This window comes from Schistocerca piceifrons, chromosome 8 (assembly GCF_021461385.2).
Source record: "Schistocerca piceifrons isolate TAMUIC-IGC-003096 chromosome 8, iqSchPice1.1, whole genome shotgun sequence".
NCBI classification, from domain to species: Eukaryota; Metazoa; Arthropoda; class Insecta; order Orthoptera; family Acrididae; genus Schistocerca; species Schistocerca piceifrons.
In genome coordinates, this window is record NC_060145.1 from 252222468 (window position 1) to 252249962 (window position 27495).

A 27495-nucleotide genomic window follows, 5' to 3' on the forward strand; every position below is an offset into this window, starting at 1 on the left:
TCAAAGTCGCTTGCATTAGTGGATTTTCCAATTTGCGGGCTTCATAGCCGCCCATTCGCATCTGCTCCGTTTATATAATCCTTCTGTCCTTTCCGCGTCAGGTGTCAGCAACGCCACCAGGCGGTCTCGAAACTTGTGGTGGGGCCGGTCGTAATGTTTGGGCTCATAATTGCATGGCATTGGTTCCCAACCACTGCCTTGCAAGAATTAAAATATGGTTCGCGAATGATTTAAAATTTTAAACTTTTTTATGTTAAACTAATAATCAATCGTAGCGTCGTTTGAGTAATCGAAACTGACAGCACAATCAAAAACAGCTTCGCTCTATAGCAGAAACACTCGTGAATCATCAAGTTGTCGGAGAAGTTCCAGAGGTGAAGGAAAAAAAAAAAAAACTGTCGAACAACACGGTTGAAGTTCGAATTGAACTAATGTCAAGTGATATCGAGTTGCAACTTGTTTCAGAAATTAAAAAACTGCCATGTTTCGGTTTGCAGTGTGATGAACAATTCTAATTATTGCCAGTTCCTCGTGTTTCTCCGCTTTTCAGATGACGGCAACATAGGCAAGGCAGAATTATTGATTTCGCGTGAAATGGAAATGACATTAAAAGGAACGGACATCATGGAAATAATAACGTTTTGGAGGGATGGTGACCCAGCGGTTAGGATCAAGCTCCAGTCTAGCGACGTTAGTAAACCTGAAGAATCCTTCGGCATTATTGACGCATTGTATCGTACTTCGCCAAACGTTAGCTTCGAAGTCTGTTCTGAATGCCTTAATAATACAGTGTAAATGGACATAAATGCGGTAAATGTTATCAAAAGCAGCGCCTTAAATACATGACTATGTTAATAAGTAAATAATAAGTAAATAAATAGAATTGTGCCCTAAAATGGACTTAGAGGAGAGGTTGAGTTGTTTGTAGGCGAGGAAAAAAAAAGTGAAAGACTTAGTAGTTTTCCGTCGACACCTCAGATGCATTTGGCTTATCTTGTGGATATTTTCACGTATTCGATTAAGTTGAACTTGCAGTTGCAAGGTTCCGCTAACGTTCAGAAGGCGTCGAAAATATGTTTATGTTTGGAGATAGATTTCATGTCTTAATGTACATACTTCAATTATGGGTAGTGACATTGAAAGCACTCGTTGATAATAAAAAGCATGACACGTTAAGGATAAACATAGAAGAAAAAATGAACAATGATCTGCAAATGTTGCCTGATGAATTCAACAGTATTTCCAGAATATAACAAAACTGGAGTTAAAGCTGATTAAAAACTGATTCCCAACCAAATTTAGCATTCATGCTGGGGAAGTCGCAGAAGAAATCCAGCAAGAGCTCAGTGAATTCGAAAAGACAGAAACTACAAGGACGCATTTGAATCTGATTCTTTGGAGCAGTTTTAGGTCTAAGAAAAAAAAAGCAGTTCCATACACTAAAATTCGAGAAATCGCCTTCCGACATCTTATGCTTTTCTCGACAACTTATTTATACCAACATGAGTTTTCTGCTTTGCTGGCAATTAAAGGCAAGTGTAGGAATCGACTGAAGGTGAGTGGCGATAAGCGTGTAGCTTTGAGCAACAATATTGACCTCTTGGGGTAGCGATATATACACACACACATATATACAGATGGCGGTAGTATTGCGTACACAAGGTACAGAAAGATAGCGCATTGGTGGAGCAGTCATTTGTATTCAGGTGCTTCATGTGAAAAGGTTTCCTATGTGATTATGATCACGCAACGAGAACTAAGACTTCGAACGCGAAATGGTAGTTGGAGCTAGATGCATGGGACATTGCATTTCGGGAATCGTTAGGGAGTTCAATATTCCAAAACCCACAGTGTCAAGAGTGTCCCGAGAATACCATATTTGAGGCATTACCTCTCACCACAGCCAACACAGTGGCCGACGGCGTTCTCTTAACGACAAAGAGCAGCTTACATACAGTTGTCAGTGCTGACAGACAAGCAACACTGCGTGAAATAACGGCAGAAACCAATGTAGGACGTACGACGAACGTATGCGTTGGGACAGTGCAGCGGAATGTGCCGTAATGGGCTATGGCAGCAGAAGACCGATGCGAGTGCCTTTGTTAACAGGACGACATCGTCTACCGTGCCCCTGCTGGGGTTGTGATCATATCGGTTGATCCCTAGACGACTGGAATACCGTGGCCTGGTCAAATGAGACCCGATTTCAGTTGGTAAGAGCTGATAGTAGGGTTCGAGTGTGGCGCAGACCCCACGAAGCCATGGACCCAAGTTGTCAATAAGGCACTGTGCAAGATGGTGTTGGCTCCATTATGGTGTCGGCTGGTTTACATGGAATCGACTTATCCTCTGGTCCAACTGAACAAATCATTGACTGTAAATGGTTATGTTCGGCTATCTGTATACCATTTGAAGCCATTCATGAACTTCATGTTCCCAAACAACGGTGGAATTTTCATGGATGGCAATGCAACATGTCACCAGGCCACGATTTTTCGCGATTGGTTTGAAGAACACTACGGTTGATTCGATCGAATGATTTGGCCACCCGTATCGCCCGAGATGGGACATAATTGAGAGGTCAGTTCGTGCACGGAATCCTGCACCAGCAACTCTTCTGCAGTTGTGGACGTCTTTAGAGGAAGTATGGTTCACTATTTCTGCAGGGGACTTCCAACGACTTGTTGAGCCCATGCCACACTGAGTTGCCCCAGTATGCCGAGCAAAAGAAGGTCCGACACAATATTCGGAGGTATCCCAAGACTTTCGACACCTCAGTGTTCATTGAAGGCTATTCTGTGTATGTAAAGAGAGATGCGCTCTTTCCCAGTGTTGTGCTCGTGTTTGGTGCCTAGCGACTGCCATCCAGGGTGTGTGCGAGACGAAGTGGTGATGTTGCAGGCGGAGCTGGTGCACCTGCGCGCGGAGCTGGTGGAGGCGGTGGCGCGGCGCGGCTCGCTGGAGGAGGAGCTGCACGCGCTGCTGCTGCGGCTGCATGCCATCCAGCTCCAGAGACTGCCCGGCGCCGCGCCGCTGGACGCCGACGCAGAGCGCATCCGCCGCCGCCTCGAGGAGGAGCTGCAGAGGTCGCCCTCCCGCCAGCAGCGCTCCAGTCAGTATCACTTGTTTCCTTTTGTAACTTGCCGACTAGTGACTTACGCAGGTAGTGTTTGACACTTCAAAACACCTGACCACATTGTTAGATAAGCTCACCAGACAAAATACGTTTCCTGTCAAAAGTGGAACACTCATTAGCGGAGGAGAAAACGAAATGAAACTGTACAGTTTGAGAGGGTATGGGTTGTTGTTTCGGTGATTACAAAGTTGAGTCAGATTTACAAAGAACTTGGCAGTCTGAGCCCACTTAACACTATGAAGGAAGAACGTAGATACATGAACCATCGGTATAAAAGGTGTAAATTGTCGTAGCTGTGTTGGGAAAGTACCAGATCTTCAAGCGCTAGTAGAAAGCCCTGATACTTAAATCGTTATAGGCACTGAAAGCTGGCTAAAGCCGGAGATAAGCTCAGCCGAAATTTTTACGAAGAACCCATCGGTGTTCCGGAAGGATAGGCTAAACACGTTTGGCGGTGGCGTGTTTGTTACTGTTAGAAGTAGTTTACCGAGTGGTTCAAATGGCTCTGAGCACTGTGGGACTTAACTTCTGAGGTCATCAGTCCCCTAGAACTTAGAACTACTTAAACCTAACGAACCTAAGGACAGCACACACATCCATGCCCGAGGCATGATTCGAACCTGCGACCGTAGCGGTCGCAGGAGTCGAACCTGCGACCGTAGAGGTCGCAGGATTCGAACCTGCGACCTTAGCGGTCGCGCGGTTCCAGACTGTAGCGCCTAGAACCGCTCGGCCACCTCGGCCGACTAGTTTATCTTGTCGCGGAATTGAAGTAGATAGTTCCTGTGAGTTAGTAGGGGCAGAGATCATTGTTGACAACCGGAATAAAATAATAATTGGATCCTCTTACCGACCTCCCAATTCAGATGATACAGTTGCTGAAAGGTTCAAAGAAAACTTGAGTTTGATTCAAACACGTACTCGACTCATACGATTATAGTTGGTGGTGGCTTTAATTAACCTCGATATGTTGGCGAAAAGACATGTTTAATTCCGGAGGTATACATAAAACATCATCCGAAATTGTGCTAAACGAATTATCTGAAAATTATTTCTAGCAGTTAGTTCATGAGCCCACGCGAATAGTAAACGGTTGTGAAGACACATTTGACCTCTTAGCAACAAATAATCCTGAGCTAATAACGGGCCTCAAAACGGATACAGGGATTAGTGAACACGGGGTTGTCGTAGCCAGACTGAATATTGTAAACCCCAGATCTTCCAAAAATAAACGAAAAATATACCTATTCGAAAAAGCAGATAAAAATTCACTTGACACCTACCTGAGAGACAATCTCCACTTCATCCAAATTAATAATGTAAGTGTAGACCAGATGTGGCTTGACTTTAAAGAAACAGTATCGGCAGCAATTGAGAGATTTATACCAAATAAATTAACAAACGACGGAGCTGATCCTCCTTGGTACAAAAAACGGGTCAGAACACTCTTGCAGATACAACGAAAGAAACATGCCAAATTCAAACATACGCAAAATCCCCAAGATTGGCGATCGTTTCAGAAGATCGAAATTTACCGCGGACTTCAATGCTAGATGCTTGTAACAGTTTCTACTACGAAACTTTATCTCGAAACCTGGCAGAAAATCCATAGAGATTCTGGTCGTATGTGAAGTATTTTAGCGGCAAGAAACAATCAGTGCCTTCTCTGCGCCATAGCAATTGAGATACTATCGAAGACAGAGCTACCAAAGCAGAGTTACTAAAAACAGCCTTCCGAAATGCCTTCACAAAAGCAGACGAAGTAAATTTTTTAGAAATCGAATCAAGAACAGCTGCGAACATCAGTAACGTAGAAGTAAATATCCTCGGGGCCGTCCGATGTGTCCGTGCGGTTCTAGGCGCTTCAGTCTGGAACCGCGTGACTGCTACGGTCTTAGGTTCGAATCCTGCCTCGGGCATGGATGTGTGTGATGTCCTTAGGTTAGTTAGGTTTTTAGTAGTTCTAAGTTCTAGGGGACTGATGACATTAGAAGTTAAGTCCCATAGTGCTCAGAGCCATTTGAACCATTTTTTGAAATATCCTCGGAGCAGTGAAGGAGCTTAAATCACTTAATAAAAGCAAGTCTTCTGGTCCAGACTGTATACCAGTTAGGTTCCTTTCAGAGTATGCTGATGCATTAGCTCTATACTTAACAGTCATAACCAGCCGTTCGCTCGACGAAATATCCGTACCCAAAGACCGGAAATTTGCACAGGTCACACCAATATTCAAGAAAGGTTAGGAGTAATCCACTTAATTAGAGGCTCATATCAGTATATTGTGTTCGTACATTATGAATTACCTTGAATAAAACGGTCTACTGACAAACAGTCAACATGGGTTTACAAAACATCGTTCCTGTGAAACACAACTAGCTCTTTATTCGCATGAAGTATTGAGTGCTATGGACAAAGGCTTTCAGATCTATTCCGCATTTCTGGATTTCCGGGAGACTTTTGACACTGTACCACACAAGCGGCTTGTAGTGAAATTGCGTGCTTACGGAATATCGTCTCAGTTATGTGACTGGATTTGTGATTTCCTGTCAGAGAGGTCACAGTTCATAGTAACTGACGGAAAGTCGTGGAGTAAAACAGAAGTGATTTCTGACGTTCCCCAAGGTACTGTTATAGGCCCTTTGCTGTTCCTTATCTCCTTATAAAGGCACCAGAAGATCAGAACAAATTGCAAAACAGATTCAGAAAAGATATCTGAATTGTGCGAAAATTGGTAGTTGACCCTAAATAACGAAATGTGTGAGGTCATCCACGTGAGTGCTAAAGGAATTCGTTAAACTTCGGTTACATGATAAATCAGTCAAATCTAAAGGCTGTAAATCCAACGAAATACCTAGAAATTACAATTAAAAACAACTAAAATTGGAAGGAACACACAGAAAATGTTGTGGGGAAGACCGCTTTTTATTGGCAGGACACCTAGAAAATGTAACAGATCTACTAAGGAGACTACCCACACTACACTTGTCCGTCCTCTTTTAGAATACTGCTGCGCGGTGTGGGATCCTTACCAGATGGGACTGACGGAGTGCATCGAAAAAGTTCAAAGAAGGGCAGCACGTTTTGTATTATCGCGAAATATGCGAGAGAGTGTCACTGAGATAGTACAGGATTTGGGCTGGAAATGGGCTGGAAATCATTAACAGAAAGGCGTTTTTCGTTGCGATGGAATCTTCTCACGAAATTCCAATCACCAGCTTTCTCTTCCGAATGCGAAAATATTTTGTTGACGCCGACCTACATTGGAAGAAACGATCACCACGATAAAAAAAGGGAAATAAGAGCTCGTAAGGAAAGATATAGGTGTTCGTTCTTTCCGCGCTCTGTACGAGATTGTAATAATAGAGAATTGTGAAGGTGGTTCGATGAACCCCTCTGCCACGCACTTAAATGTGATTTGCAGAGTATCCATGTAGATGCAGATAACGCTGTTGTATCATCTTCTGAGGCATATTATCACACAAATGTTGTAACTGGTCCTTGATATCCTAGATACTTGTCCTGGGATGCAGATGACATCGGAGCTGGTCATATACATGTTCCAGTGGGGCAGATGTGGGCACCTTTCTGGCCGCAGGATTACCTCAAAATCTTGCAAACAATTCATAGAGAAATGAACCGTCAAAATCGTTCTGTTGAAAAATGTCACCACGATATTGTCGCCTAAGAGGTAACACATCAGGGTGCAGGATGTCTGTGATGTACTGTTAGACCTTCAGAGTTCCATCAGTCACTACTAGGCGTGAGTTGAAGTCATACCCGATGACTCCCCACACCATGACGCCAGGAATAACACCTCTGTGCCTCTGTAAAACATTGGAAAAATGGGACAGCTGCCAAGGTTGCCGCCATACTCACCACCAGTTGTCATAAGGAGTGGTGCAGAATCCTGATCCATCACTGAATGCAAAGTGACGCCATTCTTCAGCAGTCCATGAATCCCATTCATAGCACAACTCCAGATGCAGCCTATTTTGCTGCGGTGTTAATGCCAGCCTACACACGTGACAGAACAGTGATTCCCTGGTCTGACTGTGTGGAATGATGCGAACAGTTACAAAGAGTTCATAGCTTATTCTCGGATGGCAAGCATAGATGTGAAAGGGTTACAATGTGCTTGGTTCACAGTAGGGTCGTCGTCCATGGTAGTGGTCACATATTGTGTGCCAGAGCCTTGACGATGAGTATGTCTGCCCTCTTATTTACACACAGTCCAAAATCGCGCCACTGTCGCATCTGAAAGCCGCACAGATATCCCACGACTTGACCAGTCAGCCAAATACAGACTCTCACTGAAGCCCCTTTCAAACTCCAGAAGGTGCTGATAATGTTGTCTCACGTGAGTACACAGCATCTCCGTGTCCTTCAGTGATCACTCAACATCTGACTCTGTTCACACCACCTTGTACAGTCTAACAGACCTGGTAAAAACACTAAACATGAATGGCAATAACGCAATTTCCTGACCATTCTACCTGTTACAGAGAATTGCATCTCTTATATGTAGTTTACATACCCATCAATAGTATGCTCATGTACAAAGTTACATTTAGAGCTAATCGTTTCTTGGTGCTTCATGTTTTTAGTCAGGTGGTGTATGAGTCACCACTTTGAAAAATCACACTGATTGCTGTTGAGAGCTGTAGATGATGCAGGCCTCGTACCAGGTACACCGCTGGTGTAAGTCATGGCAGTCCAGTAGTATGTGCCAAGCGGCTGTATGGAATCAGTGTAATAAAGTGGGATCAGCGTTGAGATTTGGTAGATTGGCGAAAAGAAGCTATCATGTTCAGGCAGGTTTCTCAGCATGATTGGTTAATTGTGGTCTTCTGGTTATTAGGCTGATTTGTTTTTTCCATTTTATGCTCGGTGTTTTGATAACTGAACCAATCGTCTGCTCTGGGTGCTAGTGGTTATGTACGTAGTGTCTGGATTCCACCAGTCAGAAGAACACATCAGGGTCGCTCATTGAAATGTTGTGTGTAAAATGGAAACAACTACTCTGCTGAACAGCTGAAATGTCATGTGGCTAGGGCCTCCCATCAGGTAGACCGGTCACCTGGTGCATGTTTTATGAGTTCATGCCACTTTGGCGACTTGCAAGTCGATGGGGATGAGATGATGATGATGATAAAGACAGCACAACACCCAGTGCCTGAGCGGAGAAAATTTCAGAACCTGGACCCCTTAGCATGGCATTCTGTCGCGCTGGCCATTCTGCTATCGAGGCGGATGACTGAAAAGCTGGCAGACCAACAGTAAAAAAAAAATAAATAAATAAATAAAATAAATGTACCAACACAGTGTGTCCACACACAAGGTGTGGTGTACCACAACATATGTGGTCACAGGAAGATCCTAACCAACATAAACCTGACCCAAGTCTCACGCCTTGCCAATGACAGTTGAGTTAAAAGTTGACAAGAATTTTTGCTGTTAGTCAGTGCAGGTTCATCTGGACGAGTTTCTGAGGGAACATTTCGACGTGAACTGCATGCAGTCGAAATTTGGTGTCGACTCTCATGCAAAAGACCACTGCTTGCAGTGGCACCTAAATCAGCACATCTTGAAAGGGCAAAACAACACAGAAACTGGACAGTAGCTGACTGGAGGCAGTGTTAACTAACATTTCTTGATTTAACCGTTTTTCAAATGCTACAAGGCATTGAGGGCACAGATGAAACAATGAAACATTTAATCTGTGTTGTATCTAGGGTGCAGTTGAGGCTAGATATGGTTGTGTCATGTTTCGGGATTGGGGGGGGGGGGGGGGTTGTATCTTGGCTTGGACCCACTGATGCTGATTACTGTGAATATGAAGCAAGCTGTTTATTTCAATATTCTTACTTCTACATCTTCATGACAAGATGAGAAAGATTGTGCTGACAGAGCTGCATGCATACATTCTTGGTTTCATGAACACTCAGGCAGCCTTTCACACTTCAACTGGCACACTCAATCACCCAATATTAGTTACAGACATTTACTGTAATATTACTGGGACCATGGATGCAATGTAGTAATCATCATCTCCACAGTTTGGTAGCAGTGGCTTCAGCTGGATGTGGCATATCTGAAGAAAAAATGCCATTATCATGACTAGAAGGTAGTGTTACGAGGTAATACTCTGATGTCTCCTAGTGTTAATAATTTTTTTGTTTGGAAAGCATATAATGCATGAGGGTGAAAAATCTATAAATTGTGAATCATTGATTTTCTCTAATTCTCGGTGCTTCCATGGCCTCACACAGTCTGTTTCATGACCTCATGCAGAATCCACATACTCCCACCTCGTGAGTCACGTTACATGTCTATTTGCTCTTACGATTAACTCAGAAATGGTTGTTGGCAGACCTAGATTAGTCTTGCTCTAGCACACGTACACTGGTGGTGTTACACTCTCGGAAGTAGATCCTACTTATGTATTAGATACGTTATTACTAAGTTTCGTTAAATGAAACTTCAAGATATTCAAATCTGTTAACAGCCATTAACGTTTTTTCTTAATCACGCTTTAGCTAAGTAGTTTTTATTTGCAAAATGGTGTACAGTCACAGCTTCCGCACTGTTGTGCTCTGATTGTCGCGCTGTTAATACGTGGTATGCAAATGGCTGAGGCTGCTTCATGTTCTGCAGTGAAACACGCGTGTGGAACATGGTTAAAAAGCGTGGAGAAATAGGTAGTTCTTAATATTTTTCATAAATTTACTAAGGTAACCGGCTTCGAAGTTTTCCGTTGTTCGCTGGTTCAAGTCTCCCCTGAGTCATTTTTTTTCTCATTCAATTTGAAATATGCAAGTCTCGTAATTGTAAAATTCATCATCATTTCTATGAAAAATGCACGTCTTCTTGTTTCTAATTACATACTGCACGTGAAATTCCTGTTTATATAAATTATTTATTATCGATATTGTATGAAAGACATTTAATAAAAGTTGCTTAAGTTACGAAAACAAGTTTAATTTTTTAAGGCAAAAATGAAAAACCAAGTACTCTTCATTGCACCACAGAAACATGTCGTAGAAACATGAAAAACTATCATTTTCACAGCATCGAGCACACCAAACGAATGCTGCATTTTTACACTTTCCACTGTACGATTACAATATGAACCAAACAGAACTGATCAGGAGCCAATTTAAGGGATTTGGCCCGAGAAGTAACAAGACCGTTTAGCTGCCAGAATACTGGAACTAACGCACACAGCTTTTTCAAAAGAAAATGCGGCGCTTGGTTGGCTTCGTGGTTTTGTTGTTATCAACGTACCAGACGACAGTTCCAGAACTGCAATGTAGTTCTCGGATTCGGATAAGGAAGGAGCTAAGAGATTAACAGACGACTGACTGTAAGAAATACCATCAGTGGCTTCAGTATTCAACAGTAAGGTGAAATTCTTCCAGTATGCTTTTGCATCACACTTGGCTTGCTGAGAAAAATTATCCTGTGTTTAAGTTAGGAATTTTCATTACTCTTGTTTTTAATTAGAATGCTATGTGAGGTGAGAACGAGAGCATTTTATGCTTTCCGTCTGGTCACCTAAGAAGCGTGCGGTAGTGCTGAAGTTTTGCCGAATATTATTTCACTATCTGTAAAACTTAAATGACATTCGAAGCTATATTGTTTCTTTGCTGGCTAGTTGGACCGCTGGCTGGCCAGTGCTGTCCTAGTTTAATGCGCCGCTAAAGCTGAGCATTATCGCTCAGTTTATGTCCATGTAACACAGCACACAGCGATCCTTATGGTCGTACGTGGCTGTAAAGAGCTTGGCTTTCACTCCACGTGAAAAGAAATCCAATGAAATTCAAGCAGACATGTAAGAGTACATGGCTTAATGTATACATCAGGTTTATTCTTATGATGAACAGAGTATAATATTCTGTAGGTATCTAATTACATTCAGAAGGATTTAGAGATGCCACCGTTGGATTAGAAAAAGTACAGCCTTAACAATAAATACACCGCCCCCAGTTGGTTCCTAGCAACTTTAATAATCTCCACAAAGTGAAATTTCACACCTAAAGTTTGGTTAGATTTCAGCACGTTCAAGAATCAGTCACAATTTTATTACGACAGTAAAATTCATATATATGAGAAGTGATGTACACTAAAAGTCACAGATGGTTAGTGTGACATACCTTTTACCAGATGTCCCTGTAAATGAAATAGCTGTACGCCTTAAGAAGAGCTCTGAACTGCATTCATGGTCCAGGTTTTTCTGCTTGATAGAGACAATGTTATTGCACGTCTAGTTGAGTATGAAAAATAAAATAAATAAACAATAAATATTGAGGAGCTATCTTGCTGAATGACCGAGCAACTGATATCAACACCTAATGTGCATTAGTTAGATTTTGGTTAAAGATACACACATTCACCCAACAGCTACACAGACATGCATTGAGGTGAGGTGACCTGAGGTTCCACACAAGCACTCGCAAGTCTGTGGAGCTTTCTTCATACAATGGGAGTAGTCTTGCTCAAGTTACAGGACACGCACAATTTGTTGCAGATGAACAAAGGGTTCATGTGATCAGAATTTAGGTTGCTGTGTCCTGATGGTGGAAATATCAAGGCTGTGATTTTATCCAATATAAACCTCACCGACATATACACTGAAAAGTCAAAGAAACTGGTACACCCACCTAATGTCGTGTAAGACCCCCATGAGCACGCAGAAGTTCCTCAACATGATGTGACATGGACTCAACTAATATATGAGTGGTGCTGGGGCGAATTTGTGCCAAGAATCCTGTTGGGCTGTCCATGAATCCATCAGAGTACAAGAGGATGGAGATCTCTTTTGAACAGCATGTTGCAAGGCATCCCAGATATGTTCAGTAATGTTAGTGTCTGGGGAGTTTAGTGGCCAGCTGAAGTGTTTAAACTCAGAAGAGTGTTCCTGGAGTCACTCTGTTGCAATTCTGGACGTGTGGGGTGTCGCATTGTCCTGCTGGATTTGCCCAGTGGATACAGGTGATCAGACAGGATGCTTACATTTGTGTCACCTGTCAGAGGCATTTCTAGATGTGTCAGGGGTCCCATATCACTCCAACATGCCATACCATTACAGAGCCCCACCAACTTGAACAGTCCCCTGCTGAAATGCAGTGTCCATGGGTTCATGAGGTTGTCTCCATACCCATACACATCCATCTGCTCGATACAATTTGAAACAAGACTCGTCCAACCACGCAACATGTTTCCAGTTGTCAACAATCCAATGTCAGTGTTGATGGGCCCAGGTAAGGTGTAAAGCTTTGTGTCATGCAGTCATCAATCATACGTGAGTGGCCTTCGGCTCTGATTATGGTTTGCACTCTGACCCTTCTTGATGGCCCGACATTGAAATCTGCAGCAATTTGTGGAAGGGTTGCACTTGTGTTGTGTGGCACTATTCTCTTGGATCATCATTGGTTCCGCTCTTGCAGGATTTTTTACTGGCTGTAGCAATGTCAGAGATTTGATGTTTTACCATATTCCTGGTATTCACGGTACACTTGTGAAATGGTCATATGGGAAAATCCCCATTTCATCGCTACCTCAGAGATGCTGTGTCGCATCACTTGTGCGCCAACTATTACACCACATTCAAACTCACTTACATCTTGATAACCTGCCATTTATTTCACAGGTATACATGTATACTGAATTAAAGATAGTTGCTGAGATAGAGAGCAAACACTCTTGTCACCATTGTGAATGTAACAGTTTGGCATCTCTTTTGACTGGGACTTACCAGAACTTCAACTGGCGATCTAACAACTGCTCCAGACAGTTGCCTTACATAGGCATTTCCAACCGCAGTGTCGTATTCTGCCTGTTTACATTTCCCTGTATTTGATTACGCATGCCTATACCACTTTCTTCGGTGCTTTGATGTAGATTACCTCCACTACCTGCTGTTAGCAAGTGATAGGTGTCATGTCAAGCAGTTTTTTATTTACCCGTACACTGCCATTGGCAGCTCACAACCTGTCAACCTTTATTCTATCATCATGGCTCTTTACTAAATGTCATTGACTAATATTGAAATGGCCAGGTATTTACTGCACTGTGGCCCATTTATCCTCCATTAAAATTCATGACGGTCAGTGCATGCCCTTTCATTAATATGTTTTAGCCCTGGAACAAAAAGTCCAATTCATGAATGATCATGTAACATGCAAGATAATCTGACAATTATAAAATACTCTCTCAATTCATATCCTGCCCTGAGCTGTCATTCTGATGGCCAGTTGAAGTTCTGGTAAGATTCCAGCACAAGAGATGACAAACTATTAAATTCACAGTGATGAAACGAGTGTTTGTTCTCTAACTCAGCAACTATCTCTAATTCAGCGTATAGGTATATCTGAGAAATAAATGTTGCCTCATAATCATCCTGCTTTGCAGCTTTTCCATGCCTTTAAGGTTGCTGATGCCATTCAGGATAAAAGCAAAACAAGCTTCCTGATACCCTACAGAAAAAATACAGTCTATGGACTGTAACCATTTTTACGCTATCCGTGTGACCTTATTATCACCTGCTAACTTGACCAAGCAGACATTCTTTCAAAGAGCCAAACAAGTGATGATCTGGTATTGCTGTGTTTGCCCTATGTTGCGGATATTTCCACATCTCAAAACTTCAGATCACATAGGACATCCATAGTTTCCACATCTGTATGAGTGTGTGGCTTGTCGTGGAGCAGCAGTACTCCCTACGATACCAGGCCCCAACTGTCTTACCAGCAAGTTATTTGCAAGAAATACTGGTCACTGTTTCGCTAATTGTTCTGGAAACACGCCAGGGTAGGGTGCCTTACAACCCAAAAACCTGAGTGGGGTTGTGCAGTGGTTAGCACACTGGACTTGCATTTGGGAGGACGACCATTCAATCCTGTCTCTGGCCATCCTGAATGAGGTTTTCCATGATTTCCCTGAATCACTTAAGGCAAATGCTGGGATGGTTCCTTTGAAAGAGCCCAGATGATTTCCTTCTCCATCCTTCTGTAATCCAAGCTTGTGCTCCGTCTCCAGTGACCTCATCTCCTCCTACAACCCAGAAGTTCATCAGTATAACTTCGTAGTGGATGCCTGCGCCTCTGATTGTTTCCCGAATGGAGATGATGCATGCTGCCACTGCTTTGATAATCTCTTTCTCTCTTGCTTGTGAATGTGCACACAGAACTCATCTCCTGTCAAAGTTCAATTGACACACACACACACACACACACACACACACACACACACACACAGCATTGTGATCCTCATTGATTCAATATATTCAATACATTCATTAGCCAATGTCCTAAACAATGACTTTATGTAGAGTGTTTTTGGAATTTAGACTTCGCAAACCGTTATTTTAATGGTTTTCTGAGCATTTTAAAAGTGTGAATACAGCAGTTGTTCTGGTAAAAGATAAAACTTATCTTTATCTTTTGTTGCATGTTGTATTGATTAAGTTAATATTATTTCTCAATTTATGATTTGTTACAAAAAAGAAATTTCAGTAAGATGAACATGTGTAAACTGTCCAAAGCTTTGAAAGGATTTCTTTGTATGTTCGTCCACTCTCTCTTTCCTTCCTGTTAGTGCCCTCAGTGAAATACCATCCATGAAGCAGTCAATATTCTACTTACTTTGTAGGGTCAAAACACATCAGTGATGGGCCATTCAGCTTCAGGAAAAGTAGTGAAGGAACTGTTTTTGTTGACAGAGAGGCTCTACCATCAGTAATGGTCAGAATCATTTGGGGAAAACCCTCCTTCATGTTCAGTGGACAACAATGAAATTTTCTTGATGTTAGTTGTCTACAGAAGCAAATTTGTAAGATACTTTGTTTTGTTTTCACAATTTCCACCAAAGCTCTCACACTTTACAAAAAGCTACTCATGAATTGGTTTAATTGTATATTGTTCGTTCAGCTGAAAGGCATAGTTATTACATTGTTTCAACTGCAGCAAATGTTCTATTATACCACATCTCAAAATTTGCAGTTCTGATTTGTTTTCATCTGAGGCACTGATATTGGTTACGGTCCGTCCATTACAAATCCAGCATTGCCGCACACTACTGCTTATGAGACAGGATGGTGAGCCAGACACCTACCATCATGAGTGTCATTTGTACACAGTTTCCTAAGCACTGAAAATGCTGGACTGGTACCCAGTCTCTGCCTTAGAAACCACTTTTCGCAAACAATTAAAATAAGGTAACCAGAAAACAAACTTCAGATGATTCACAGAGAAGTGGCCCACACAACGTAGCTCCCTTAGTTAAACTGACAACTTCCGGCAGGAAGGGCATTAGGCGGAGGAGGAGGAGGAGGAGGAGGAGAAAAAAAGATGATTCTGTTCCATTACTTGTTATCGAGAAGTAGCCGAGGAACGAGGAGGAGGAGGAGGAGGAGAAAAAAAGATGATTCTGTTCCATTACTTGTTATCGAGAAGTAGCCGAGGAACTCTTCTGCTGTTTCCAAAAAAAAGTCTGCAATCATTCATTTTTTATCCATCCTGTTAGTTCACTCGTGTTCCCCCCAGCTGCACTCTATGATCTCACGTGTCTTACCTCTGTTTCCTGTTCAGAGCAAACCAGTGGCATTGTGTTGCATCATACTTAGATTTACTGAGTAGAGGCCAAGAAACAGTTACAGAACAGTTGCAGATGTTGTTTTGTACTTCCCAGTGAGCCTGAGAAATATATTCTACTATGTTTTATTTTGGAACACATATTTGTAAACGTTTATATGCCAATGTGTGTCTTTCAAAACCATCAATACTGCCAAGGTCTGCATTTTGATATGCATATAAATCTTGAAGTAGCCTAAATTTCTTGAAGATTGTGTGGGCTAACTCTCACTCCACTAGATTTCATTTTCATTGTTGTTGTAGACATATCTTCCTCTTCAGGTTGTTCCTTGATCAGTTTGGTTTTTTTTCTGTCTGCCTGGTAATTTCAAACATGCATTTCTCCTTTGCTCCCTGAAGAACTCTCATTTCATGTCTCACTTCTGTGAGTTGCACTGATTGATAAGTTTCCTGTTCAGACACATTGCAAGCTACATTTTGAGACCTCTAATTGGTTTACCAGATTGAATCATTACAATTTTCTCAAACTGTATGAATCTTATGCATACTTCAGACAGTTTTCTCACCTTATCATGGTGATCAAATTTCAGATTGTGGAAAGGCCACCTGAAACACATTAAGCTGCTGTTCATTTTATTTGCTATTGTGCGATTGGTTTCGGTCAAAGACTAATGTCCAGCATGGATTTTTGTTAACAGCAAGAGTTACTTATATATGTTAAAAAACAGAGTATCAAAATTACAGTATTTATAAATAAAGTTTACATGTACATAGAAGTGTATATGTAACTCTTGCTGTTAACAAATATTTGTGGTGGAAAATGCTCTTTGACCAAAACTGGACACAAAATAAATGGAACAGTAGCTTAAGGTGTTAACATCATGTCATGTCTACAATTTATAAAGGCTGTGTAACATAATAAACAATAAGTTTTCCAATTTCAATTAACAATTCATCTTATAAAAAATATTGAGGACTATATAGAAATCAGGTAGTGATAGACTCATGGAGAAACATTTTTATATATAACAGTAGACATTTGAATAACTATATGTTTACCAGAGCTCTACAAATAAACATACTTAGTCAAAGGTATTTTCTTTACTTTGTCACAACAATAATAGGAAAGCTATCATACCAAAGTGTACAGTTAACCTATACAGTCAATAAAATTTTCATATTTGTGCTTACATTTATAAATCAGTAATCTTCAGTTATTTTATTTAATAGATAAGGATGGCAGTCTTCAACTGGGCTTAGCTGAAGTAGCAACATTACAGAGTGAAGCAGTACAACTGAGACGAGAGAATACTGCTCTGCGCAACACACTTCTTGCACTCCACTCCGAGCTCTATGGTGCTAAATTAGCTGCCAAGTATCTTGATAAGGAACTGGCTGGCAGGTGAGCGAGGCAAACTTCCTTTTTCTTAACATGATACTAATATCCTTTGTGTAAAGTATGTATTTTAGATTACCTCTTTTGTTATTGTTTTATTTTACCTATATGTTTACATGTTCTCCAAATAGATAAGTTTCATGATCAGTTGTGATTATGAGTGTCTACTTTGAAGCAGTAGTATTGAACCAGTAAGATTGTTGTAGACTCGGTGTTACATTTAGTGCAGTTGATAGTAATCATTCTCATAAAATAATGCATGTGCAACCAACATTGATGTATGAACAGAGGTATTGTTAACTGTTAACAGTTTATCTTCTGTGGTATCAAACATTTCAATACATTAACAAATTAATTTTCCTGTTTATTATTGTTAACAGTAATTCTATATTTTTATTGATAACAGTTACTTCATTGTATGGTATCTTGTATTTCATATGTTTCATTGTGATTTCTGTTTTTGATTATTTTCAGGATCCAGCAGCTCCAATTGTTGGGACGAGAGATGCGTGGTGAAATACGAGATAAACTGTGGAGGCAGCTTGAGGCAGAGATACTACTGCATAGGCACAAAACGGTTGTAAGGGCATGTCGAAGTCGGAATGCTGGATCAGGTTCCTCTGGTCCACCACTGAATACCTCCCAGTCGCATTCACAGCCACAGCAGCATCAGCCATCATTGCCACAACAACAAGAACAGAACCAGCATCAGCAACAACACCAGCAGCAAGAACAGCAGGAACAGCAGCAGTCCAGTGCATCAGAGAAGGCTGCTGCAGAAGTAGCCAGCACTAGCTGTGGGTCACAGGGAATTGGTGAGCCACGGACTGTTACTGTGCGGAGGGAGCCAGGTGAAGGCCTTGGGATATCCATCACGGTTAGCATTTTGATTATTTCAGTCAGTTGGTGACAATGCACTAGTTGTTGTTTGTTGTGGTTCGTATGCTGTAAAACTGTTAGCAAAAATGAACATCGATAATGGATGTTGTTTCCCTTTGCAATATGTCAATTTTAAAAGAAATAATTTGAAAGTAATCTTTCTGTAAAATGGATTTATTTTTTAAATGTTTTCCATGAATTTTGCTCGGTTCATATCTTCATGTTTCTTTAAGTACTTGGTATTACAGTACTTGATTGCAACTATGCAGTTCATGAAGACAATGTGTAATGCATGTGCAAATTCTTCTTACAGAAGTCTCTTAATTTTGGATAAGGCATTGCTTCTCAATGCTACTTTCAACTAAATGGGAAAATATTATATCAATAAATCTCATAATGTGTAAATGGATACCTCATAAATTTATTGATGGCTATGACGATCCATTGCTAGGCTAGTTAACTTATATTTGCAACTTACAAAATGTTTCCCTTGCCTTGCCTGAAAAGAATTAACCATGCTGCCATTTCCTGCTTTGCCCCATCAACATCATGCTGTCAAATTCACCAGAACTAAACATTTGGTATGATGTTTATCTATGCCTCATTTTTTTAGACATTTTTTGTGAAGTATTCAGCCATTTTCCAACTGCTCAAAACCTGTCCACCTCCAGTCTTATGGTCATGCTTGTGTGTGTGGCATCAGTCCATTCCTTGAACTATTCATTTGTTTTCTTGCATCTCATAGTTGCCAACATGCACCTCTCTGAATGGTTTTATCATTAACCCAGTCACATTGAATGATGAGCAGTAGTCACAGAGGAAAGATGTGAAAGTGAATGGCAGTGTAAAATGTGTGGTGTTGCTCTACTATTAAAAGACTATTTTGAGTTCTACCATACTAGTTGGTATGTAAAGCAGTCGTTATACTGATGCGTATTGAATCTGATTTCACAGCAACCAAAACTGTATTTAAATGTGATGCCATTGGGTTATACGTCACACTGATGGTAAATTATTTAATTTATTACATTATGAGCTTTATTTTGAGAGCTATTTGGTTCTCCAAAAGTACTACAATTTTTGATTTTTCTGTGTACCACTTTTGTTGTTCATTGAGTATTCGCCTTGAACTTTATCAAATACAGAAACTTGTCAACTAATTTTGTGACCTCACTTGTAATTTGTAATCAGGGTTGCCACAGGTTCTGGAAATCAGGGCATTTCAAGTGCCAGGGAAATCAGGGAAATTTCAGGGAAATTTGAAAAAACACTGGAAAAATCTCGTTTTTGTCTCAGTAGATGAAATAGTTCATTTACTAAGGTGTCGTGCATCATTGCTGGCTGGTTGCAGCTGAGTACATTCACCGCTTCCCTACTCCCTCATTACTACTGCTTCAATGCTCCCAGCATGTCTTGCCACAAGCATAGCTGCTCCCGACGAGAAGTAGGGAGGCATCAGGAGGGGTTTGTTTGGATCTGATTCTCGGACTATAGTGGCAATGGCTGGAGACAGTGGTCATGTGTGCATGAGTTGTGTCTGAGTGATTTTGTGAATGTGTTTGTGTTCTCGTTTTCTAACAAAAGCTATGGCTGAAAATTTAGTTGTGAGAATATGATTGTCTTTTCTATGTGCCTGTCTGTGGCTCAGCAATCATCTTAACAGTGAGTTGCTACCTATCTTCATTATTATTGATTCTCAGGGTATTTGAATAAGTTATCTGTTGCATTAATTGATCACCACGGTCTCATGTCATCAACATGCTGTCTGTGGCTCATCAATTGCTGGCCAAACAAGTGGATTTCCATGATGGGCCAGAACTGCAGGCTATTTCTGTGGGTATCTGTAATGGATCATGGCTGCCGATCTGAAGCTGTTCAGTTCCACAAATGTTTGGGCCCTACCTGTCTGATCTAGTCCCACTGATCTACCCGCAGGCCGGGTCTGTTTCTGTGTGGTATAATGCAGCGGACTTTCATGGTTTATCCATTGCAGCTGTCTCACCACAAGTGAATTGTACAGTGTGGCATTTTATAGACATTTTATTTGTTTTAGTACATTTTGGTACTTAAAAAGGAGTTTATATGTTCGAAAGTATGGACGATAAGAAGAAGAAAACCGTGTCAGTTGCTGGCAGTTTGTATGCTATGTACACATATATTTATGAAAGAAAAATCACACAATACCAGTAAACTAATTAATAACACAGTGGGTAATAACCAACAATAACAAACATAGTAGAACCATCATTTTATTGTCACCTACAGTGTTGGTTTGCAGATTTCTTCTCCATCTTATACACTTCTTTCAAGAGGCCTACTTTTTCTGAGGTTATTTCTGAAATCAGTGAAAGTATTTGGGAGCCCAAGGAAGTGCATACTTTTGTCACCAAATTTGTTTAGTTTTATTGGAATAAAATAACATCAGTGGTCTTAATGGAACACGTACACCATTTGGCTTGCTTTCTGCGCCTAAAAACAATTCATTACAAAAGACTTTGATGCTAGTACTTAAGATTTTCGCTTACATCATGAAACGCCATTTGCTTGCAGGCTTTTTTTTTTTAGGTATTTCCTTGTTTGCACTATCGTTTCTTGTACCTTACCTGCAAAGACAGATTGTCAACTTACGTCTTAACTCACCTGTGAGATTTCAAAATTTGTCCGGGAAAAATGCTAAGACTTGTCTGGAAATTAGGGAAATATCATGGAATTTCACTTGGGGAAACCTGCGGCAACCTGGATAATGAATTCTTTAAGTATGTTGTTCATACATTGTTTTGGCCTTAATATAATTGATTCCAGACCATTTCAGACTTGTTCTATTACGTTCTTCCATTCATTGTTAAAATTTATTTGCACTATAGACAAGCAGCGTGATGTCATTAGCAAATAAGAGAGAACTTGATATGTTACAATGACACACACACTATCTAATCCAAAAAGTATCTGGACACTCCTATGCAATGCAAAATTGACCACTAGATATCACAGTTGTCATGAACCCGCTATTGTGCAGGAAAAGTTATCTCCATAAGGACACCATTACGGTGTGGCTAATGGCTGTATAGTTCTTTAGTAGAGCTGGCCATGATGTCTCCTTTGTTGATGCTGCTAAGTCTGTGTAGTCCATGTGGCTTCTCGTTGTCTAGGCGATGATTCCTTTGCTGCTCTGGGTCCAAGAAAAGGTGCGGGTTTTTTAATTATCACTGGACTATCGAAATCATGACGCAGTATTCCACAGTTTCTTTGTATCAAAAACACATATTTATTGCCAAAACTATATACACAACTACACTCAACCGCGGCCAACACTCAAGTGGCCAAAAACCCGTTGTAGACCAAAGATCACGGTCATAAGCGACAAAGAACATACAATTCCAATATCGATTATTGATCACAACACCTAACTTAGTATTATATTAAGCAAAAGCTTTTTTAACACAACTTTAGTGTATAATATAACAAAATGTTGTCTATTTGTCAGTTCCATTACATAATCTAAAAAGTATCTGGACACCCCTATGCAATGCAGAATTGACCACTAGATATCACAGGGTGCAGATCCACCACTACAACAAGAGGTGGAGAGTACTTATGTGGTGTTAGTAGAGAAGCACTAACAGCAGAATGCTTCAGTCAGGAGAACTCAGTGACTTCAGACATGGACTGGATGTCACCTGAATATCAGATCCATTTCAGCCTTTCTAGAACAGCACATTTCAACTGTTAATTACCTGATTGTGAAGTGGAAAACATGGAGAACAACTACAGGTAAACCAAATCCAAGTAGACCTCATGTGCTGATGAAAAGACACCATTGATCATTGCAGAGGATAGTTGCAAAAAAAAGGTATGAGATAAGAAGAGGGTATCATTTGTGAGTTCCAAGGTGCTGCCAGCAGTCCAGTTAGTGCAGCATAAGGAGTTAAAAAGAATAGAGTTCAGCGGTTCAGCAGGTATTCATAAGCCACACATTTCTGTAGTCAGTGCTACATGGTATTTGAGATGGTTTAATGAGTGATGCCACTGGACAGTGGATGACTGGAAATTAGTGATTTTGTGTAATGAATCACTCTATACTATGTGGCAATCTGATTGGAATGGTCTGGGTTTATTGAATTCCTTGAGAATGTTACCTGCCAACGTGGGTAGTGCCAACAGAAAAGTATGGAGGAGGTTATGTTTATGGTAAGACAGTGTTCTTTGTGGTTGCAGTGTGTTCTCCTTATTGCTCTTAAGAAAAACACTAAATATGGAAGAATATAGCTCGTTTGTATCACTGTGACGTTCCCTGTCATAAAACAGTATCTGTGAGGCCATGGTTTGTTACACTTCTGAAATGGAATGGCCTGTGCAAAGTCCTGGCCTGAATGTAATGGAACACATTTAGGAAGAGTTAGAATATTGTTTTTGCTCCAGATCGAGCATATAACATCACTCCCTTCTCTATTTTGGCCTTCAAAAAGAATGTGTTGCCATTCCTTTACAGATGTTCAGACATCTCATTGAAGTTTTCCACAGTAGAGTCCAAGTTGTCATAACGGCAGAGGTTGGGACATCCCATATTAATACCCACTAATATGTGTGATCAGATAATGTATTCCTTCTTCATTTTCCCAGTTTTTAGGATCTGAAAACTTGCCCTAGGACTGCTGCTAATAGTATGGTAGTATGAAATTTCCTTTCCAGATTCCTCCTTCAATTCTGAATTCTGTCATGATGAAATCTAATAAAAGCCATTGTACTGAGATACATTATTCAGCACATCATTTGCTGAAAATGCTGTCCAGAAGAAAGCCTGAAAGAATGTGGAATGAGTTACATTATACATTATCCATTGTCCATTGTTCAGGCTGAAGAAGCCACAGCAAGCTACTTCTGTAATATATACAAACATTGATATATTTTTCTCAAAACTGAATCAAAGCTTAGACAGGGTTTCTGGACCAAAAGCAAATGTAATTATCTGTGGTGACTTAAACATTAATATGATGAAGCCTGATAAGGCTAGCAACATATATGTGAATATTCTAAGCTGTTACGGAATATCCTCCCTTGTTAATTGTCCAACTAGAATAACGAAAGAATCCTCCTCATCTATAGATCATGTAGCTACAGATATTGATAGTAAAAAATGTCATATTGTTGTCCAAAACCTGGGCCTAGCAGACCACCTCTGCCAGATCTTAAAAACTAACATTCATGTAGAAACTCCTCCTAAACTTTGTACATACAAAAGAATGTTTTCCAAATCAGCCCTGCATCAGTTTAAATCCCAGCTAGAATATGAAGATTGGAGGGAAGTCTATGCGGAAACCAATGCAAATCAGAAATTTATCAAGTTCATGTCAATTTTTAAACTCAGATTTGAAGAGATGTTTCCCAAAACTCTTTATCAAATTAAAACTACAAAGAGAAATCAGTGGGTGACTACAGGTATCAAAAAATCTTCAGAAACTCTTAGATATCTCAACTCCATAAAAAATAATCAGTCTAACCCAGAAGTTCTGCAATCCTACAAAAAGTACAGGAAAATTTACAGAAAGGTGTTGCTAGCCGCAAAAAAACTTTCAAACAACAAAATATTACTTGAAGCTGAAAACAAGAGCAAAGCAGCCTGGAACATCGTCAAACAGGAAACATCTAACTCTGCTAAAAAGGACCTCAACTCACATATTAAAAACAAAGATGTACCAGTAGGTAACCCTAAAAAATTAGCTGATTTTGTAAACTCATATTTCAGTAGTATTGCAAAAAAATTACAGCAGAAATTTCCAGATACGTATGATTTACCTACTCAGAACCAGCCAACAAACTCAATGGTGCTCTTGCCAACTACAGAAAGGGAAGTGGCACTAGTAGTACACCAACTAAAAAATAAAACTTCAGTAGGACTTGATGAAATTCCAGTCTGCGTAATTAAAGATTGTATAGACTCCATAAAGGGCCCATTAACAGACATAATTAATGAATCTTTCGAGTCTGGATACTTTCCGGAGTACCTAAAACAAGCAAAAGTTATACCTATCCTTAAAAACGGAGATGTGGAAAATGTAGAGAACTACAGGCCGATCTCTATACTGTCTATCATTTCTAAAATAATAGAAATACTAGTCAAAAAGAGACTGCTAAATTACCTGAATAAATATAATCTTCTTTCCAATGACCAATTTGGTTTTAGGCCCGGAACAGGCACACAATATGCTATAGCACAGTTCACTAAAGCAATTTTAGAAGCACTGGACAAAGGTGAAAATGTAAGTGGTATCTTTTTAGACTTGTCCAAGGCCTTTGATACAGTTGACCACAAAATCTTACTTCATAAATTAGGGCAAATAGGAATAAGAGGTGTGACAAAGAAGTGGTTCAAATCATACTTGGAAAACAGAGTTCAACGAGTTGAGATATCACAAGTTTCAAACAATTCCCTTATAAAACACCTGTCTGACCCAGAAAATGTGAATATAGGCGTCCCACAGGGAAGTGTATTAGGCCCAATATTGTTTCTTATATACATTAACGACTTCCCACAAAGTATCAGACATGGCGAAAAAATACTTTTTGCTGATGATAGCAACATAGTAATAACAGGTGAAAATCCAACACAACTGTCAGAAAGAGCAAACGAGGCTCTCAATGATGTCCACAACTGGTCATTAAAAAATAAAGTAACCCTAAATGTAAAGAAAACTAACTATATTAACTTCCAATTGAACAAAAAACACAATGCCACTAGAATAAAAGTTAATAATAATGAATTAGAATGTGTAACAAGTACCAAATTCTTAGGGATGAATGTAGACAGCCAACTGAAATGGACAAACCATGTCAACATTTTGGCAAAGAAATTATCCACAGCATGCTATGCTCTTAGAATCCTTGCACCGGTATGCAATAATACCTGTCTTAAAATAACATATTACGGATATCTACACTCAGTCCTCAGCTATGGGATCATGTTTTGGGGAACAAGTGCCAGTAACATACAAACTGTGTTCAAAGTACAAAAAAGAGCCATAAGGATAATAACAAATAGCAACAACAGGGCCCACTGTCTAGAATTATTTAGAAAGCTAGGAATTCTAACTGTTTCTTGTGAGTATATCTTTCAGAACATAATGTTCATTAAGAAAAATCTTAACATGTACAACACAAACAGCCTAATACATGACCATGAAACAAGAGCTTGTCACCACATCCATCTAGATAGAAAGAACAAGGCAAAGACACAAAAAAGTATATTTTACAATGGGATAAAACTGTACAACAAAGTACCACAAGAAATTAAAGAAATAAATGAGCCCCTCACTTTCAGACAAAAGCTTAAAACCTTTTTAGTAAGTAAAAGTTTTTATACTGTAAAAGAATATTTAACATAGATGTAGATTATTAGCAACATATGACATTATCACCAAAATATTATGTAAATCATAAATATGTGTATGACTAGTTATAAAAACTACACAAAATATGAGAAACCTGTTTAATTGTAAATGTAAATGTGTGCTCATGTTTTGTAATCTGACGACATCCATACAATATTTATTGTTCCACGGATGAATAAATAAATAAATAAAACACATTATGACTACAGCTAATCTACTCACACTTATAATTGTTGAAATTAAATATTAAGATATCTGGTATGGAAACTTACGATAGGGTCATTGGCTTATTTGTTTTTTCTAATGAGATAAATAACTTCAGCAAATTTCAGCATTTTGTCTTTGTTTTTTAATGGTATGGTACTTTACAGTTTGGAAGTTTTGTCATTTTTAACACTGTAATGGCTCAAAACAACATTTGATAAAATTTTTAAAATAAATTGCTTTTTTTATACTTAATAATCCAAATAATGTGAAGCTTGGAGTTTGTGTTCTCCTAGAGTGTAAGGACTGCAGAGAACAATATGTTGTGCATTTAAGTAAAAGCATCAACACAGGAAAAAATGTACACTGACATTTTTGTATTTTAATTTGCAAAAAACTACAGTTCACAATTACATATTGACTGTCACATAAAGGGAAAGAAATAACCTCAAAAATGTTTTTTATAGATAATCCTTAAACCATGGACTATGACTTGGGAAAAGGAAGTGAATGGTGTTTTGTTCCTTTGCTTTTACAAAAAATAATAGTTTTTCATTGCTTCTTGAACATAAAATATAACATTGAAGTTTTCAAGGGTTCCAAATGATACACTTTTGACTGAGCTGGTATTTTAAGTGGTTAAACTTATAAAAGAAACTGGCTCAGCAAGAAGTCTAAATTAATCCAGTTTTTTGAACAATACTATGTACAGTAGAAACAACAATATTTTCTGACTGGAGCACATACACTCTTCTGAAAATTGACAAGTTCTTCCAGTTGGTGATTTAGGACTTTAAATGACAGAAAGCAAATGAGGAATGGAAGCTGGGGAAATGTCCTTGGTCAATGCAATGATGGTGAAGGTCCTAAAGGATGCGTGTATTGTATGATAACATCAAAGTTTATTGTATTTAGTTAAATTATTTATCCTAAAGGACCACAGATGTACATGCCTTGATGGGATATGGACATGCTGGTTAATAACATAAGGAACAATAGGCCTTTGTTTGAAGAAAAAAGTTTAAGTTCATGACTATCCCTATCTCACTGAAATGGTCTAGGCAAAAAATTCAAAATAAAATGAATACTCAATATGTCAATCGCAAAATATTTTTAAAGAAAAAATGGTTTCCTTGCAAAATGAGGCCTGAAAAGAGGGATGAAACTGAAAATTGAAGTAACTGCTTTAGTAACAAATTTCTAGCAAACAAATGAGTACGAACATCAGATCACTGAAATTGTGTTCCTTGGTCTCCAGACACTGTCTCCATAAATTATCCAACTGGCTAACATTCTACTGCCACTTTGGGGCACCACTATCCAGCTCTTATCCTGCCCACAGTATTGTCTTCATCAAACCCTCATACAACCTAGATCTTGCCAATCTCATCTTTTCAACTTGCTACATCCCCCAACATTCCCTACCAACACTCCATTAAATACAGAGCCAAAAGAATCCCAGAACACTGTTGTTAACTTTTCCACCAAAATCTTCAGCTCCATAGAAGTTTGTCCTATCCAAAGGCCTCACCTTTAGCCGAACACACAACTATCCTTGTTGGACTTGTCAGAGACCTACTGTCCTCCTCCTGATCCCTGCAAGGGAATCACTTCTTGGCCACCAATACCTCCAACCAAAGCCAACCTAATCCCAACACTGAACCATTCCTCTCAAAATTCATACCACCACCAAACTGTGATACTTCCCCTCCCCCTTTCCCCAACCACTCCCTGGTTCCTTCCAGAAATTCCTTACCTCCACCTTGGCCTCACCATCCTTCCCCAGGTCCTCTCTTAAGAACACCAATTTTTCAGAAGAAGAAGGGAAAGCGCTGCACAGCCTCAAAACAAATCCTGACCTTATCATCTTACTTGCAGACAAAGTTTTCCACCACTGTCCTTATG

The 27495-nt window shown here is 39.8% G+C and overlaps 1 protein-coding gene across 1 annotated transcript in view; it reads left to right on the top strand.

The window, feature by feature from the left end:
* LOC124712248 overlaps window positions 1-27495 on the top strand; it is a 108896-nt gene that overhangs the window by 40127 nt on the left and 41274 nt on the right. The window contains exons 3-5 of the mRNA XM_047242543.1: window positions 2902-3112; window positions 16957-17128; window positions 17597-17999. Coding sequence (XP_047098499.1) covers window positions 2902-3112; window positions 16957-17128; window positions 17597-17999 — 786 coding nt within the window. The remainder of the gene's footprint in view (window positions 1-2901; window positions 3113-16956; window positions 17129-17596; window positions 18000-27495) is intronic.